Source organism: Ambystoma mexicanum, chromosome 1p, assembly GCF_040938575.1.
Source record: "Ambystoma mexicanum isolate Mex_15411 chromosome 1p, UKY_AmexF1_1, whole genome shotgun sequence".
In the NCBI taxonomy this organism is placed as follows: domain Eukaryota; kingdom Metazoa; phylum Chordata; class Amphibia; order Caudata; family Ambystomatidae; genus Ambystoma; species Ambystoma mexicanum.
The window spans coordinates 637,249,747-637,268,745 of NC_090921.1; the positions used below are offsets into that span (position 1 = coordinate 637,249,747).

At 48.5% G+C, this 18,999-nt stretch overlaps 1 protein-coding gene across 2 annotated transcripts in view; it reads right to left on the minus strand.

The window, feature by feature from the left end:
* The window catches only part of LOC138577950 (tetraspanin-3-like), a 437,846-nt gene that overhangs the window by 277,273 nt on the left and 141,574 nt on the right, over positions 1-18,999 (minus strand). For both annotated transcript variants that reach the window (XM_069649670.1, XM_069649669.1), the window contains exon 3: positions 4,384-4,458. In XM_069649670.1, coding sequence (XP_069505771.1) covers positions 4,384-4,458 — 75 coding nt within the window. The remainder of the gene's footprint in view (positions 1-4,383; positions 4,459-18,999) is intronic.

An 18,999-nucleotide genomic window follows, 5' to 3' on the forward strand; every position in this document is an offset into this window, starting at 1 on the left:
GGAGGGGATAAAACAGGAAGGCTTTTGGCATGGTTATATAAGAGTGAAACTCCCATACCCACGATCAGAACGATAACTAGAGAAGATGGTACTGTAGCGGATACCCAAGAGGGAGTTAACCAGGAGTTTGCGGATTATTATAAATTGTTATATGGGGATGATGAGGGAAGTAGTCATGAGGAAATCATGGAAACATTAGAAAACATAGGACTGCCTAGGATAAGTGTTGAGGAAAGAGAAGAGCTGGATGCACCGACTACTTTGGAAGAGTTAGAAGAAGTGGTGAGGCAGCTGCCTACGGGTAAGACTCTGGGGGCGGACGGGTTCCCTGGCGAATTGTACAAAGTTTATAGGGAAGAAGTGCTCCCCCCAATGTTAGAAATGCTAAATGAGGCGTTTGAGGTGGGACGGTTGCCGGAGTCACTCAGGGAAGCGATCATAATACTGCTTCCCAAACCCAACAAGCCGGCGCATAGCTGTGGCGCTTATAGACCGTTGTCGATGTTGAACCAAGACAGCAAGATATTGATGGCGGTCTTGGCAAACAGACTGAGGAGGGTTATTGACAAACTTATACACCCCGATCAGACGGGCTATGTCCCGAACAGAAATATAACACATAACCATAGACGACTCCATCGAGTTGTCGAATGGGGAAGTAAGCACGAAGGCGCAATGGTGATCGTGTCCCTAGACGCGGTTAAGGCTTTTGATTCGGTCAAGTGGCCATGGCTGCTGGCAGCCCTGGTGGGTTACAGAATGGGGCCAGGATACGTAAGATGGGCAAAGATGCTATACAGTGAAACGCTGGCTAGAGTTAGAACAGGATCAGTGATATCCGAAAGATGGCAACTGAGTGAAGGCACCAGACAGGGGTGCCCATGGTCCCCAATGCTCTATATACTAGCCCTAGAGCCCCTAGCAATATACCCGAGACAGCAATACGACACTATAGGTATTGAGGTGGGAGGGGAACGACACTTGATCTCCTTATACGCGGATGACTTGCTGCTGTACTTGAGGTACCCGGAAGAAAATCTTCAATATATCCTGGTGGTGATGGAGAGATATGCGGGGCTGTCTGGGATAGCGGTGAACCCTCAGAAATCTAGTATTTTCCCACTAGGCAGTTATAAGGGAACCCCTAGGGGGCGGCTGCCGGTGTTACAAATACCATGGGCGGTGAGTATTTTCCGGTACCTTGGGATAGATGTGTACCATACGGTTGAGGAAGAACATAGGCACAATACTGAGGTAGCCATTGTGAAAATCGAGAAGTGTATGAATTCTGGGTGAAGTTGCCCCTAGCAATGATGGGACGAGGGGCATTGCTAAAGATGGTGGTTTTACCTAGGCTCCTGCATTATTTTGGGAACATTCCATACCTGATACCCAAGAAGTTTTTCACTAAACTGAACAGCATGTGTAGAGATTTCCTGTGGCATGGTACCCGGAACAGGGTGGCGCTATGGAAGCTGCAGAACTTTTACGAAAAAATGGGGGTTAAAACTGCCTAATTATGAGGTTTATTATGTAGCGAGCCAGCTGCAATACATTGCCAAATGGCTCTCAGACGAAGTGACCCCCGAATTTAGGCTGTTTGGTCATGATTGTGCCCCATTTTATTTAAGAGAAATGATCTGGCTGCCCAAGGCAGAAATGGGAGAACGCCCTAAGATGATGAGGCTTGGGTGGAAGATGTGACGCCAGGCATGCCGGATGATGGGGAACCCACTCCCATGCTCCCCGCAGATACCGTTAGCTACACTGGCAGGGGGCGATAAGCAATTAAGAATGATAATAAGGACCCATTGGGAATCGGTGGGGTTGGTAACGATGGGAGATATCTGGCGAGAGGGGAGTATTATGGATTTTGAAGTGCTAGGGGAGGAGACAGGATTACATACGGACCAGTATATTACATATCATCACAGAATGGTGCAGAGAATTAGGAAAACATGGCCCGAAACAATATTGGACGAAGAAGCAGACGCTATCATAGATGTAATATATGATAGAACGGAAGGGGGACATGAGATTTCTAGACTGATGTCCAAGGTCTGGAAAGAATTAACACAATTGAGACTAGACTGGGAAGCGGAAGTGGGGGCCTCGATAGAGGATGGGATGTGGGAGCGGGCTTTGGGATACCATAAGAAGGTTTCAAGGAACGCCAGACTGAAACAGATACAACTGTATATTACGCATAGGGCATATATGAAACCTCAGAAAATATCTAGGTTTGATAACGCCGGACGACAGGCATGTCCCAAATGTGATGAGGAAAATGCTGACATGGTACACATGTTTTGGTCATGCCCAGTGATTGAGCGTTTCTGGGGTGAAATAGCGCAGAGACTGGCGGAAAAAGGGGTCACTATCGTCATAGATACCGCCTGGGCCTGCTTTCTAGGAGGGTTCCCTAGAGCACAGAAACTTAAGCATGTTAGTAAACTGAAGGACCTAGCATATGTGCTCGCAAAAGGAGGATTGCCATGGGGTGGAAGACATGTCACAGGCCACGGGTGGAGGTGTGGTGGAAGGAGTTGCAGAAATGGGCAGAGGCAGAAACCATGGTATGGCAAGAGGCAAGCAATGTAGGTGGAGAGGAGGAGGAGGGAACCCTGATGGCATGGAAATCATTAATAGCAGAATTGTTTGGAGCACCACAAGATCTGTCGGAATCCACGGAAAGTGAGACCCCACCACGTGAGGCAGACACAGAGCGTTTGGAATAAACAGGCTCGTAATGGGGGGTGGGATACAGGGAGCAGTGACCGGAACTAAACGATGAACAATTGAACTGTTGATATATGCACTGCATGTTTGGTTTGTATTGTTGTTGGTTTGAATAAATTAATAAAATTATTAAAAAATAAAAAAAAGGTGCAGGTTTGATAACTGTGCCAGCGTTGTAGGTCTGTACACATTATTAGGGCATTTGCCGAGCACAGGCCTAGCTTCGGCAAGCAACAGAGCACTTTACAAATCATAGGGGGAAGGACACGGTGAGGGAAGCAGAGATACAAGGAAGTATGGAGTGGGCAATTAGACAGCAAGTGATCTACTTGCAAACCTGTGGAGAAACAGTGGGAGCAGATCACCCAGTCTCAGGTAGGGTGGGGAGCGGAGGGTCTGTGAACCTAGGTGCCAGGGAGAAGCCATTGCTTGTAAACAAGGTTCTTGAGCTCCTTTCAGAAATTTAGATTTCAGTGGGAGAGTCTGGTGTTGACAGGGAGGAGGTTCCAGAGTCTTGGGGCATAGACAGAGGGGCCCATCTTCTGGTTCTTCCCTACCTGCACTGGCAGAGTTGAAGTCTGCATGTGCCCTTACTTCTAGTGCCTCGTAGGCCTACTGAGATGCAGAGTTTTTCTCAGTGATGTAGATTGGGGACTTACTTCAGGTCAACAGCCTTGTAGATGATGCAGCAGGTTTTGAAGCTTATGTGCTTGCAGCGGGTACCAGTGCACTTCGATGAGTGGAGATGTGGTCGAATTTGCAGAGTTCTTCGAAGTGTTGTGCTGCAGCATGCAGGGCACATCTCAGGAGTGCTACAGTAGCCGTCGAAAGGCATTCTAAAATGGCATTGCCACCATCCACATGAGAGGACCCAAGGCTTGGACAGCAGATCTGAAGTTTTCTGGGTCTTTAGTCACTTGCTTTAGAAGCAGTATGCGTGGCCTTTACTGAAATCCTGTTAAGAACAATCATTAGCCAAGCCAACAGGTACAGCTTGGCGGATAGGCATTTGGCAGGCACTGCTGCAATATACCTAAGTGCGTGCACCATGCTCAAGCTACTACCATTAATGGCCAGTTAGCACCATTACAGAAATATCTGGCAAATACATTTCCCATATCTACAAAAAGCCAAAACTGTTGGCATTGTAAATGCTGGTTTAACATGGTCCTGTATAATGCACCGTTTTGCCGAAAAAAGATCCCTTCCTGAGTCGATAGTTGGAGGTAAAACATTGACAACCTGTCACTTTAAAAATCCACCAGCCATCTCTGGATTCCATACAAGCTTGAATGTTTTAACATCTGTGTTGTTATCCGCTTTTAAAAACACAAATGATGAAATTGTTCATTACACCTAACTATGAACAGACCACCCCCATAAAAATAAAAAATTAACACAAATGCAGGCTTTTTGAGTTACAATATACATATCCTGCCCGCTAGACGGTAAGATGTATGTATAGCAAAAGGGATGTTGGAAAGTGTGCACAGTTCAATAGATCATTTTAGAATAATCATTAATGCATGTTATGAGGTGCATGATGATCGACAGGAGAACATGAACCCATACTTTATATCTCCCAACCCCGCCCCTCCCCCCGCACCAGTCATATGGCCTTGCACTCTGGATTTGGACACTTACTCGACTGGAGTAGAGAAATCCTAGGACTCCGGCAGTCGCTTCCAGACAAAAAACAACAACGATGAAGTACATGAACTGTAAAATAAAGAAATACAATTATACGCAACTTCCTGGGAAAATAAACGGTCACATTTATATCCGCAAGTTGGAGGCAGAAAATGTTTCTTTAACATGTATACACACAGTGGAAAGTATGTAACCCAACTAATCAAATCCCTACTTTTGGAAAGAGCAACAGCATTTAACATAACTTTTAACTGAAGCACTGGTTTTTATTGCAGGTCCCACCACATGGATGTGGTTTTCCACGTCCTGTGCAACAGACAGGGCTGACTCTGGATGTGGACGGCCATGTGCTGAGCAGTCAAGTGGTGAACAGTGAAGACATACAGTTCGGCTCAATGCAAGAATGGAACTGCAATTAAAAAAAAATGGCGGTAATGGGAATAACTGCACTTTTACTGCAGCGCCATACTACGAGTTTGGTGGTAATGTGGAGGAGCTACCTCCAGCACTTGAACAGCGATATTTCCTCCACTTTAACTCAAACACCTGGAGCAATTATTGTGGCAGAACAACTACCACCTGCAGAAATTCCTCCAAAATATCCACCGAGTCCAAAGGACACCAAAAGCAGGCATTAACACCAATGTGCGGTCGCTTATAAGCAGGAGGATTTTGCCTGATTTTAAAATCATATTGAGGCCCTTTGAGTGTACTGTGCAAATGCAAAAATCAGGCCGAGCAGTTTTGAGGCAAAAGTGAAGCAGATCAGATGATAAATCTGTTGTGTGGGAGCATGGCTGTGCCCTCAAGACGCTGCAGATTTGGAGGAATTACTATCAATATAGGGCCACACGAGCACAGGCCCTACACTTCTGGAACCCTACATCCTGTATCTGAATAAAGAGACCCATATTTCGTAATATTTTCAACACAAAAATAAACAAGCAAGTTACTACGCAGACAGATGTAAGCTTGTTTATAAACCCACAAACGGCCGAGTACCAAGGATGTCCTTTCACCAAAATGCCTGGGGTAGCGGAAGTGACATCACATGACCCTTGACCCCCGACGACATCACAGGAAGTGATGTAATTTGTGTGGCGCTGCCCAATGACGGAACGCGCACGCGGCGGCGTGACGTTGCATGCCGCCGCGTGCAATATAAATAAACGCGGCGTTCTCGGCCGCGGTAGTGCGATCGGGTTGCCCGAGCCAGAAGGACGTGTGTGTGTGTGTGTCCTTCATGTGCTTGGGGACTTACAGGAATCGCCGGGAGTCTGGACACACCCCCAACAGTGGCGACGAGTGGGGATCTGATGCCTCGGCCCGGCGGTGACGAGTCTGCAATTTTTCTCTCTGAAACGGAGTATTGCTGAAACTTCGTTTCGTGCCGTAGGCTGTGCATCACCCACGCGGCTGGCGGCCATTTTGAAGACAAGGCCGTGGAACTTCACAGAGCTCCGGTTTGGGCGGTGAGGGGCATCCAGGCCTAATTTTTGGACACACTGCTAGCAGGCAGTTATACCTGCATGCCTATGCCCGATTTTTGATTTTTTTTCAAATTCTGGGTCTCCTACGTCGAGTGCAAGCAAGAAGGAGGGCTACAGTGGCTGGACCTGCATAGCCTACAATTCTTTCTTGACTCCATTTTTGGGCCCGCTGAGGGCTGGGGCCTTCTTCATCCTCTTCATCATCTGACTGGTGGCCCTGGTCTTCTTCATCATCATCATCATCACGGAGGTGTGTTGCAGCTGTTTTTCTTCTCCGCTGGTGGACTTTCCTGTGCCTGGATGAGGTCGGAGTCTGAGTTGCGGCCCCCATTTCACATGCTGGGGGTGCCTGTGCGCTCAGACTCATGAGTGACGTTGAGGATTTGGACGGCGGCCAAGCAGCAGCGTTGCAGCAACCTCCGATTCAGCAGCCTCCACATGCTCCACCAGGCCCTCCGCCGCCAGCGCAGCCAGTGGCTGCACCTATTGTCCAGCCGGGACTTCCTGCCATGGCCCAGGTACGTGCTCATGCGGCCTTGCAGCTCATCCCGGAGTTTGATGTCTCGGGCCCGCCTTCTAGCTTGGGGCCCAGATGGAAGAGGTGGGTGGACTGCCTGGACATGTACTTTCGAGCTGCTCAGGTGGCAGACGACGACAGCATGCTGGCAACCATGCTGTACTCGGCAGGGCCCTCAGTCCAGGAAATCTTTGAGTCACTTCCACCAGGGGATGGGTCATACGGTCAGGCAAAAGCTGCGCTTCAAGCTCACTTTCTGCCTCTTGCCAACGCGGACTATGAACGTTTTGTGATGTTGTCTGCCAAGCAGAAAGAGGATGAGACTTGCCTGTCGCTGGCCTGAGCATGGGGAGATGCAGACCAGACGACATGATTAGGACCATGCTCATCCAGGCATGCTCCTCCGGCAAGCTCAGACGCCAGGTATTAAGGGAGCCCGGACTCACGCTCCAATGTATACTCGAACTGGGGCGGTGCCATGAGGTGTCTGAATCAAAGGCAGCCAGAATGGAGGCTGGGTCGCGCCCCATCAAGACCGAGGAGGTGTGTGCCATGTGGCGTGGCGGCAGAGGCACCAGAAGGCCTGGTGGTGGACCCCATGACAGAGCTGGAAGGGCAGGGGAGCCCTGCCAAAAGTGTGGGTACGATCTGCCCCACCCGACGGAGTGCCCCGCGGCAGGAAGAACATGCGGAAGGTGTGGGCTGCCGGACCAATTCTTGAGGGTATGCAGGGCGGCCATGCCGGTGCTGGTGCCGCAAGGCCTGCCCCGATCCGGGCTTCTTCGTCAGGGTAGACTGCCGAATGTTGCCCAGGTGGACAAGGGTGAAGAGGAGGCCCAGGCAGATGAAGCAGACGAAGAGGTGGAGAACATTTTCTTTGTCTCCAGTGTGGCGGTCCTGAAGGGAAAGAACAGACGACAGCCGAGGTGCGTGGTGGAGGTCAACCGGTCTCCAGTCCCAGTCTTGGTGGACACAGGGACGTCAGTCAACGTAATGGCCCAGGGACACTACGACGCCATGGTCATGCCCCCCAAGCTGTTTGCACCAAAGGCACGCATATTCGCCTTCGGTGGTCTGGACCCCATTTTGTGGCAAAAGTGGAACACGATGGCTCGCAGATTACGGCACGATTCTACGTGACGCCGGTGAGCACCAACACCCTGCTAAGCTGTGCAGCGGCAGAGGCCCTCGGCATCGTAAGTTTTGCGTACTCCGTCTACCTGGAGGACATTAATGACCTGCTGGAGAAGTATGACGCATTGTTCAGTGGGATTGGACAAAAGGCTGGTGATCCAGTAAGACTGCATATTGATGAATCCGTGCAGCCCATCGCCCTGAAACATCGCAGGGTACCCTTTCACCTTCGTGAACTTGTGGACAAGGAGTTGGACAACTTGGTTGATTTGGACATAATTGAGAAGGTGGAGGGTCAGACTCCCTGGGTGTCCCAGATTGTGGTGGCACGGAAGCCCAAACAGCCAGATGCCGTCAGAATTTGTGTCGACATGAGGCTGCCGAATAAAGAGAGAGAGAGAGAGAGAGAGAGAGAGAGAGAGAGAGAGAGAGAGAGAGAGAGAGAGAGAGAGAGAGAGAGAGAGAGAGAGAGAGAGAGAGAGAGAGAGAGAGAGAGAGAGAGAGAGAGAGAGAGAGAGAGAGAGAGAGAGAGAGAGAGAGAGAGAGAGAGAGAGAGAGAGAGAGAGAGAGAGAGAGAGAGAGAGAGAGAGAGGCTCCTCACCCCGACAATCGATGACATCATTCCAGAGGTGCAGGGCGCTCGTGTCTTTTTGAAGCTGGACCTCTGCGCGGGCTATCACCAGGTGGTTCTTCACCCCGAGTCGAGGTATATCACCAGCTTTACCACACACCAAGGACTTTACCGCTACAAAAGACTGAGTTTTGGTGTGTCCTTGGCGGCTGAAGTTTTCCAAAACATCATCCGGGGCGCCCTGGCAGATCTGGAGGGTGTCTTCAACATCAGTGATGACATCCTGGTGTTTGCAAAGACTGAGGTGGACCACCTGCGGCGGCTGCAGTCACTAGGCCTCACCCTCCATAAAGAAAAATGCGAATTTCTGCGATCATCGATAGAATTCTTTGGCTTCGTGTTCAAAGAGGGTGGGGTGTCGCCTGATCCAAAGAAGGTCCAAGACATCAAAAAGGCGCAGCCTCTGGAATCTGTGTCTGATGTGCGGAGCTTCCTGGGTATGGTTACATACTGTGGACGATTCATCCAGAATCTCGCCTCCAGGTCGGAACCGCTCAGAGCCCTGACAAGGAAAGAGTCCACCTGGAACTGGAGCCTGCTGGAGCAGGCGGCCTTTGACGACATCAGGAGTGCGCTAAATGCAGAGGACACCATGTCATTCTTTGACCCTGCGTTACCATCAGAGATCATTGTAGACGCTAGCCCATTTGGCCTGGGGGCCGTACTGACGCAGATTGATTGCGATGGGGGTGTCCGCCCGGTGGCCTACGCCAGCAAGGTACTGTCGGACACCGAGCAGCGCTACTCGCAAATCGAGCGTGAGGCACTGGCGGTGCTCTGGGGCTGCAGACACGTCCGGTTCTATGTTCTTGGACGCCCGGTGACGGACCACAAGCCGCTGATTCCCATTCTGGCGGGGTCTTCATCCAAGCCGCCGGCAAGGATTGAGCGGTGGATGCTCGCTCTCCTGGAATACTGAGTCACGCTGTTGTATCGGCCCGGTGCGAACAATGCGGCGGACTATCTTTCGCAACACCCAGGTGCGCCTGGGGCAGGAGTCCAGGGAGACCAGGACACATGTGCAGAAGAGGCAGATGAACATGTCCGTGTGGTGGTGGAGGCGGTCACGCCTAATGCAATGCCCCTTGAGGAGCTGGAGGCAGCTGCAGCAGAGGACGAGTGTTTCGGAATCCTGAGGCACTCCATGCAGCAGGGATCCTGGAAGTCAGTGCTGGAGGCTCTGGCGGGTCGCACACAGGAGGCCAGAACCAGTCTGGAACAGCTGTGGAAGGTCTGGGAGGAGCTTTCCTTCTCAGCCTCCGGCCTTCTCCTCCGAGGAGACCGCATTGTTGTGCCTCAGGCCAAGGTGAAGGATGTGATTACTCTTGCCCACCGTGGTCACCAGGGTGTCGCCAAGACCAAGGCATGCCTCAGGCTGAAAGTATGGTTCCCGGAACTGGAACGGAAAGTGGACGACTTTGTGGCGGCCTGCATCTGGTGTCACCAGTGTCTCCTCTGCAGCGTGAGCCAGTCATCGAAGCCATGCCTCTAGGAACACGACCATGGGAAGTCGTTCATGCGGACTTTGGCTCCACCACGATGAGCACCCTCTTCCTGGTCGACGAATACTCTCGATACCCGGAGGTGGAGTTTGTGAAGTCGGTGGCGTTTGAACATGTCATGGTGGCCGTGGAAAAGGTGTTTGCGGCCCACGGATTCCCCCACACACTGTGCTCGGACAACGGGTCACCGTTCCAAAGCGAGCGGTTCTCGGAGCTGATGGAGAGCTGCGGGTGATCCACCGGAAGATCACGCCCCTCTGGCCGAGGGCCAATGGAGAAGCCGAGCGGCAAATGAGAACCCTAAACAAGACCTTCAGAATCGCCCAAGGCCAGGGACAGTCCCTCCAAAGGGCTCTCTATCAGTTCCTGAGGGTGTACCGCACCACTCCCCATGCCTCCACCGGGGTGGCACCGGCTGAGGTGTTATTCAAGCGGTGCCCTCGTGGATTGTTACCAGAAGTGGGTGAGAAGGAGCCGGGGGTGATCGACAACCAGCAGGTCGAGGCAGACCGGCAAGCGAGGATCGAGCAGGAAACCATCCGGCGAGGGCTTCGACCGCAGCGGCTGGAGCCGGGCGATGAGGTCCTCATCCGAAACAGACACCCCCATAGAAAGCTGTCCCTTCCATATGAGCCGAAGCCGCTGGACGTCATTGCAGTCAAGGGTTCTATGGAACTGCTTCTGACGAAAGGTCCGCAGTAACACGCAATGTGAGCTTCTTCACGAAGCTAGGGGACCCGAGGACTGACCCGCCCCCCGATCCGGACTTACTGGTGGCCCCGGAGGACAGAGGAAATGCACCCTGCCTGTCTGGATCCCAGGCCCGGGAAACGGCCATGGACAGATCACCTGTGCCGGAGGTGAGCGAGAGGTACCCCCAGAGGACTGGGCGAGGGAAACCCGCTCACCTCAGCGACTACGTATTGGGACACTTATTTGGTCAGCCCGAGGTTGAGGACAATTAAGTAAGGGGACCCGGGCGGATGTGAATAAAGGGGTGTTCTTGAAGTTGGGTATTAAAGTTGTATTGTTGTGTTGGTTTGCAGTGTGTAGTTCTTGAATGTTTTGTTGTTTGTCCTCCCGAAAAAGGAGGAGTGTGGTGCTGCCCGATGATGGAACCCGCATGCGGCGGCGTGACGTTTCACGCCGCCGCGTGCAGTATAAATAAACAGGGCATTCCCGGCCGCAGCAGTGCGACCGGGAAGCCCGAGCCAGAAGGTATGTGCGAGTCCTTCATGTGCTTGGGGGTTTACGGGAATCGCCGGGGGTCTGGACCCACCCCCAACAATTTGATCCCACCCCGAAGTGATACCGCCGGAAACGATGGAACACATTTCACCCCTTGACAAAACAGGAAGTTGCACCACATTGCAAATATACTACGAAAAATACGGTTACGATATCACTATAATGTGATGTACATTTCATACAAGAATGGATCGCCATATGTAGCATTAATATCAGTGTGTATAGACCCATATTACCAAATTACTGTGAATGCAGGCAACATCCAAGGCCAAATGATAATGATGTGTTATTATGTAGCACTTATGTTTAAGCTCTTTATATAGAAAAAATATACACCCAATATCACCGAACCTGTGTTGGTACTCATTTATCAACCTCAGAAGGATGAAAGGGGGAGTTGAGGTGTTTAAGAACAGACTATATCAGTGACTCACCCCCTGAATTGTGCCTGAAATAAACCTTTAATGAGTGTAGCAATTACTGTATAGAATTCCAGTGTCAATGAGACTTGAGGCACCGCACCCGTTTTCTAAATTCTTTTTAATAGAGGGCTGAACAGAAAGCCAGCCACTCCAGAAGTAAAGTGCCACATGGTGCTAGCCACAGGCCAGGAGCTTGCATTACCAAAAAAAATGGTAGGGTTAGCAAGGGAGACCTCAGGTCTTAAGGGCGACCTCTGGTGACCCCTAAATGACGTCCCTGCCGGGTGCCATCTCCACAACCAACCACTTAGTTTTTTCGCGTCCAACTGCCCTTCCTTCTTGAACCTCCCCTCCACATATTCGGTATCGTAACAAAATAACGAACAGGAAAATCACGAACACAAACATTTTGAATTTCGCATTGCACCGCAATTGTATGTGGGTGGTGTTGGGGGGGCCCAGCACCATGCTGATATGCCGGGCCACCCGGACTTACAAGGTGTTGCAGGGCAGGTCCCTGAGAGGTTGTGGGGCACAGCCTGGTTGCTGGAGCACCAGGTATACCTGGAGCATCCTGGATGGTGGGTGCCTGGGCTGGCCAGACCTTCATCTTTCCTCCACGTCGAGATCTTCTCTTCCTCTGGAAGACGCCGCGACTTGCACCCGCTGCCAGGAACAACTGGCCCCGCTGGAGGATCCTTTCCACATAAGGTACCGTGTTCTGCCTGGCTTCCCTTGCAACCGACTGTACGGGGTAGATTTAGCCTCCAGCTTTCGAACCTGGGTTAGCTTGGGACACCCTGGCTAAACTTTTCTGAGCCTAACTAAAACCCTTCTGAACTCCCTGCAAGACTTTTTAAGCCTGTTGTCATTGTGTGATCTTGGTGCATTTGTGCCCTGCTCTCTCCAAGAGTGGTCCCGACCCATGGACTTGGCTCACAAGTAACTTTTGACTTTCCTGCCTTGCTTAAGAGTTCCTAAGTATTAGTGTGGTGTATTTTTCTACATTCTGCCTATTCCCTCCCTTTTTCGTTAACTTATTGGAGTGCCATCTATAGTTAAGCGCTCACCTCTGTCTGGAAATGAGTGGTGTTAACTAAGACTTGTCTGATAAGGAATAAGGGATGTATATATAATGATAGTAACTGTGTTGAGAGTGATTTACAATAATAGTGCTGGAGTGTTTCAATCAGTGTGTTTTTAAATAATTATATACCTTGATACCAAAACTCTGGACAGTGTTTGCTTGTGCTATTGTGTCTGAATGCCTATTGTGTATACTTTGCATACTGCCTAACTCTTCTTGAGGGAAGGCTGACTGCTCAGCCACAGCTACCAGGTAAATCTGGGTGGTACAGACTGCTACCAAGTGGGTTTACTGCCAACACCTGTAGTCCTAAATCTTTTGCAGTGTTCCCAAAGGGAACTGCACAGGTTTCTGCCTAACACCAAGCCCTCGGTTTGGGGATGATACACTGACATTCTAAGGGTATTGACATGTACAATGTCTTTGACCTCTCCCATGAGCTTACTCATAAAAAGGTAGATACTTGATCAGTCAATATTTCCCGTAGAAATCCTACTCTGAAGAAAAAAGGGATCAGATGTTTCACAATGTGTTGTGTGGTGTTGATTCTTAAAGGGAAGGCCTCTGGACAATGGGTGGCATAGTCAACAATAACCATGATATATTTATTTCCTAGTTTAGACGTTTCCATGGTCCCACAATATCCATACCAAGGCAGGAAAACGGAACTTCAGTTATAGGAAATGGTTTTAAAGGGATTGGTGGTGGTATATATTTACTGGTTTTCCCGGGTCTGAATGGAGCACTGACTAATGCAATCTCAGCCCTTGGGGACAAGTTAATCTCAAGAAACTATGGCCCTTTGTTTGATCGTGTTCAGGCCCGGAAACCTGAGCCGAAGGAAGGCCGAGGTAACTAGCCGTCAAAATGGGCCTGTTCTTATGGCCCCATAATATTTTAATCTGTTTTTGACAAAGAGAGGGGGTGTCACGACCCTCGCGCAAAACCCCCTCTGGCAAACCCATTGACCAGGCGGAGTCAGGACTCAGGCCTCTAGAGCCTGGCATCCTCTTCCAAAACCCTCTTGGGGCCACTCCTGGCGCCTATGGCGCCAGGCTCATACACCATGAAAAAATGTGTGCTTGGGAACATGTATTGTCAGCCAACATGGAGGCATCCACATAGCTTGGTTCCAAGGAACCAAGCTATGCGGTCTAGTGTTTTGGGTGTGGTAGCCTAGGGACTACTTTTCCTGGACTATTTTGTTGGGGCTATTTAAACCACACCCGAGCAAGACAACACTCTTCGTGTTACTTTGCAGCTTGCAACGCGACGCTCACCTTGTCCAGCTATTCCCTCGAACCTCGGAAGAAACAGAACCTGCAAGGAGACAAAAGGAACATCATCATCATCATCATCATCATCATCATCATTTTACCTGCAGTCTTCATCTTTAGCCACTCGCAGCTACTGAGAACAGCTTCCTCGAATCTGCACGCCTCCCGGACAGAACGACCTGAAAGAGGAAGATAGAGGCAACATTAAAGTAAGCAGTAGAGACATTTACAAATTACGAACTGCTAAAAAGGCTTACCTGGCTGGTTGCCTCTCGGGACATTCCACTCACACTGAAGAACACCGCGACCTACAAGGAAGGAAAACAGGTTAGCAAAGGCAAGACTTTGCAGCGCTGCGCATAGCGCTTACCTACCACATCATAGCGCTCTTAATGCACCATCATTTACCAGCGGGGCTCAACCAAGCCAGTTCGCCGAGCTGAAGCTCTGCATACCTAAGACATTTTAGACAAGAAAGGCATGCAGGATAGCAACAAAACTAAAGAACAGCAATAAGACCTACCTGAACAATATCAAACGGGCCGGCGTCAGTGAAGTAACTGGACCGCACACGCCCATGAAAGACAACACGCCCCTGCAAAGAAGGCAGGACGGAGAGCACGCCTAACAAGGTGAGGAAAGGGCGCCAGAGGGGCTGAAATCATACAGGGGTGGAGGGAGGATACTGACCCCGGTCGGTCAGTCTTGAACACAGTCCTCCTGTATTTTCAGGCAGAACCTTCCCCGCAGACCACATCTGGGCAAAGCTGCAAAGCATACCAGCGAGTAACCCGGCTGGGTGGCGTCCCTGTGGATACCAGGTGAGAGTAACAGGGGGCTTCTGCAAAAAATCGGTCCAGGATCCTGAGTTGCTTTCTTCGGTGCCGTAATTGTGCTCCATATCTTCGGCAGTTCTGGCATTTGTCCATCTATTTCATAAGGGGTGCAAGGGAAAAGGCGCTCTTCATTTCACCTCAAAGTTAGTGGAAAAATCTTGTGTTGCTCCATCAGGAAGATATTTTGTTAAAAGGCTTTGAGAGTTACCATTTGGTAGAGTCTGACAAGATATGGGAGACAGAGCCAAGGAGAAATGTAGCTGTAACCTACTCCTTTGATAATGATCAACACAGGCACCTTTACAGGAACCAATCATCTATCAGATGGGAATGGCTTCCAAGTACCTTGCCTGGGAATCCCAACATCTAGTCCAGGCTTCTAAAACTGGGGTTGTGAGCTGGAACTCACAAGGTTAACTCTTTTTTGCAGAATGTACAAGTGTTAAGTAAATATGACTATATATTGCTACAAGAAATATGGTTCACCAGTTGTCCAGTGATTGATGGGTTTATGTTAAATGTGAGGTTGGCCAAACAGGGTGTAAGAGGGCACCCCATGGGAAAGCTATTAACCACCATAGGAATTAGTAACAGTACCTAAATGAATAATTGGACATGCCGGTCCGAGGCTGTCTTAGCAACAGAGATTATTGATACAAATTATATTTTCTCACATTCTAGTACTGAACATCTATTTTAATCCTGTTTGCATACAGATAGATACCTTGATTGATAAAATGCAAAACATCTTGGTGAAATAGCAGCGTCTCTATCCAAAGAGTCCCATTATTGGGGGGGGGGGGTGATTTTAATTGCAATTGTATTGAGGGTGATGTCCTGTTCTCTGATGAGGTTAAAACCTCGATTAGGGTGGATTTTAGCGACAGCTCAAAAAGAATTTCATATGGCAGATCTTGGTCATCGCTATTTAATAGATGGGGTTTTCTCCAGACAAATCTTTTATTTGAGGCCAAATGGAGGGATGCGCCCACGTTGCAGAATCTGGGAGGGAAGTCTACGATTGACTGTTTGTGGGTAAGATAGACCTCTCAAAATGTCTGTAGTTTTGAAACAACCTGTACTCAATGGAGTGACCATGCAACGCTCCATTTAATTCTCAATTTGGGAATATTAAAAGATACTGGATCCAGGGGTGCCAAACATCATAACAGGTAAGAATAACAGGGTTGGGCTAATTAGGAACAACAATAAAGTAAACACCAGACTGAGTAAGTGGTGGGATTCACTCTCAAATACAAATAAATATGCCTATACTCACCCTAATGAGTGCTATTTGGATTTGCATAACCTTGGATCTGCAAAGTCTGAACAAATTAACCTGTCAGGGGTGATCATCCCAGGCCATCATAACTTATTTGACAATCAAATAAATGAGAGAAAAATCTTTGCGGCAGTGCATCAAGGCACTAGCAAGGTGTTATCCATCCCTGTCAAGGGCTGAAATAAAAAATAAAACATAGCTGGCAAGATCAACATACAGTAGTTGGCTTAGGCTTCATAAAATGGTAGCACATAAGTTATTAAAGACACACATGCAATTTGGAGGATTCTAAATGTTACTCATGACCACGAGTCAATCTTCCAAAGCTGCTGTGTTGGAGAGGGTTGGGTGGCGTATCTGACCTTAGAATTCAAGATGGATCCGGAATACATAATATCTGGTGAAGAAAATTATGTGAAAAAGAATTTGATAGAACTGATATAGAGATGATTAAAGGATGCTAAAAAAAACTCTAGAGCCTGTGGCCCTGATGGGGTTTACAATTGCATATATAAAGAAACTCCAGTTCAGTGGTCCGATATCCTATTTAGGCTGTTCGTTCAGATTCCTGACGGTACCTCGTGTCCGAGTTCTGGGCAGAGGGCTGCGACTGTTCTGATCTATAAAAGAGGCGATAGAGCTATGCCGGCGAATTACCGCCCTACCGCTCTAACATATTTCTCAGCAAAAATCTTTGCAGAATGAATACTGAAGGATCTGCCAAGATGGGCTGAGACAATTAGGATACTCAGTCCTTTACAAACAGGTTTTCTTAAAGGGGTTGGGACAACTATGAATGTGTTAACTTTATATGCCTGGGGAAGTTTGGGAAATCACTCTACATCGCAGTTATCAATCTCGAGACCACATTTGACAACATTGACATTAATAACTTGTGGGATAAAATATTAAAGTGGAAAATGGATAGGGACCTCTTACAAATGATTCAGCTGCTGTATTCGAACAACTCAGTCAAGGTGAGATTGAATAATCAGGGGGATCAGTCGAATGCCATCCCTGTTGCCAAAGGAGTGCATCAGGGGTGTGATCTAGCCCCCATGCTTTTTAATCTCTACCTTGCAGACTTATGGGTAGACAGTCAAGAGTGGAAGAGTTACTCACCAAAATGGAAAGATCCTAGGGTAAATATCTTGGCATACGATCTTGTCTTGTTGGACTACATGCACAGGGGCCTACAGGGAGCCCTGGAGAGGGTTGAAAGATATTTGAAAAAACAAGTTGTCAATCAACTCTTCTAAATCTTTTATTGTGACATTTACCAAGAAACAAAATTTAGAATCTTATACCTGGAGATTGAATGACTTACCGGTTACCATGGTAAACACTAAGCTACCTGGGTTTTCCGATTTCCTCTACATGTTTAACTCAAAATCAAAAAGAAAAAATGAGTGAGAAGTTAATGACATGTATTTCTATGATGAAGGTGGTGAAGCAAATGTTGTGCATGTTCTCCTTGGCACCACTAATTGAGTTTTATAAGCTAAAAATAACAGCGATTATACTATATGGCTGCAAATTGATTTCATTTAAAAATCGGAAAGTATATGCCTTATTTTGTTTTTATTTTTTTGCATCTTCTATTTTCTTACGCTAGATTTTACGTGCTTTGTTCCTCAAAAGTGTGGGTTTTATAATCTTACTAACAATGAAAATGCATCATCAGATGTTAATGTTTCAATGCCTAGAGTTCAGAGGATATTTCCAATTCACGTGTTAACCCAGATGAATCACCATACAGAAGAAAACATGTGGTTTTGCCAGATGCAGGCAGTGGGGGGAGAACAATCAAGTGACCCTTGTTTTGTTTGTCAATGGATTCCTTATGTAGCAGCCACACCTAGGTTATTATTGTCTTCAGAGATGCTGCCAAGGATAGCAAGTTGTTTAGTTCACTTAGCTTTATGTAGGGTGTGAGGAACAATGCAGGGACACAAGGTTCAAGTACAGTGATTGGAAGTTAATGCAACAGTGTATGACAATTATGTAGAGCTGAAAAAGGACAAAGGGTTGAGTGATCTTATACACAAGTTTCAATGAAGAGGGCGGGCACAAATGACTGATTTTCAGGAAAAACAAGTTTGGAAGAATGTACCGATTTTCAAAGCAACGTCTGCATCGTGTTGTCCCTATGGTGTAGGGCAGAGCCAGTCTCCTTGTGGGGGTAAGCCTAGGTTGCACATCCCAGGCACCGTCTTTCATAAAGACGAACAGGTCGAAGGGATGATTGGGTACAGGGCAGGAGGAGTATTTGGGATATCTGTGGGTGTGATCTTAAAAATAAAAGAAACCTGTTCCACCATTGCTTTCTTACCACAGCCTGGCCAGTCTTGCTAAGCCTTTTTTGAGCCAAATACACACACGCAACATAATCGTGCCCCAGGTCCTCCACCACTCTGGACTCCGGTACCCAGAGGACGTTTCCCCCTAACAGTACATTGAAACTAAAACAATGGTAAAATTGGCGCTATAGCAATGACAAGCACAATACAATACGGGCCAAGTAGGTCAACAGCTTGACGTGGATAAATCAGCATCAACCTCTAACACGAATTATGAAACCGACACGGTTTTCCTTGTGCTTCAGAAGCAATAACAGTGTGCTTGTGGGGGCCAATATGAACTGCAACCTGACTTTCAGCCTCCCTGACATTCGAGAGCAGTACCACTGCACTCATGGACATTTACTGGTTTTGCAGAGGACTGCTGTATACGCAATTGCCGCCATCCTGGGTTGGTGTCTGCTCTCCGACTACGTTGCAATCTCCTGTGCGGATAGTACCGGATGTCAAACTCACCGCCATCTACAAGCATCCCATGACCAAGCCTATGAACCTACTGCACCAACGGGCCCGCCGATTCCTGAGGCTGCGTCATCAATGCTGCAGTAATTGTTTCTCCCAAGAGTCAAGTGACAAGCTAAATGTCATACCGAGTATAGACTGTTTAATTAAGCTGAAATGTTTTTTTGCTTCCTTCCTCGCTCGTGGAGTTCAAGCAGGAGCAGCTGCCATGTGGCTACAAATAACAAGGTGGGAACTCATTCAATTGGCCAGTGATACCGAGAATGGTTTTAATGCGGTTAGGGAAGAACTTGGAGCTATACGGATAACCAATTTTGCAGAATCGCTATGTCCTCGGCCAAATGACTGCCATGGAGGGGGAG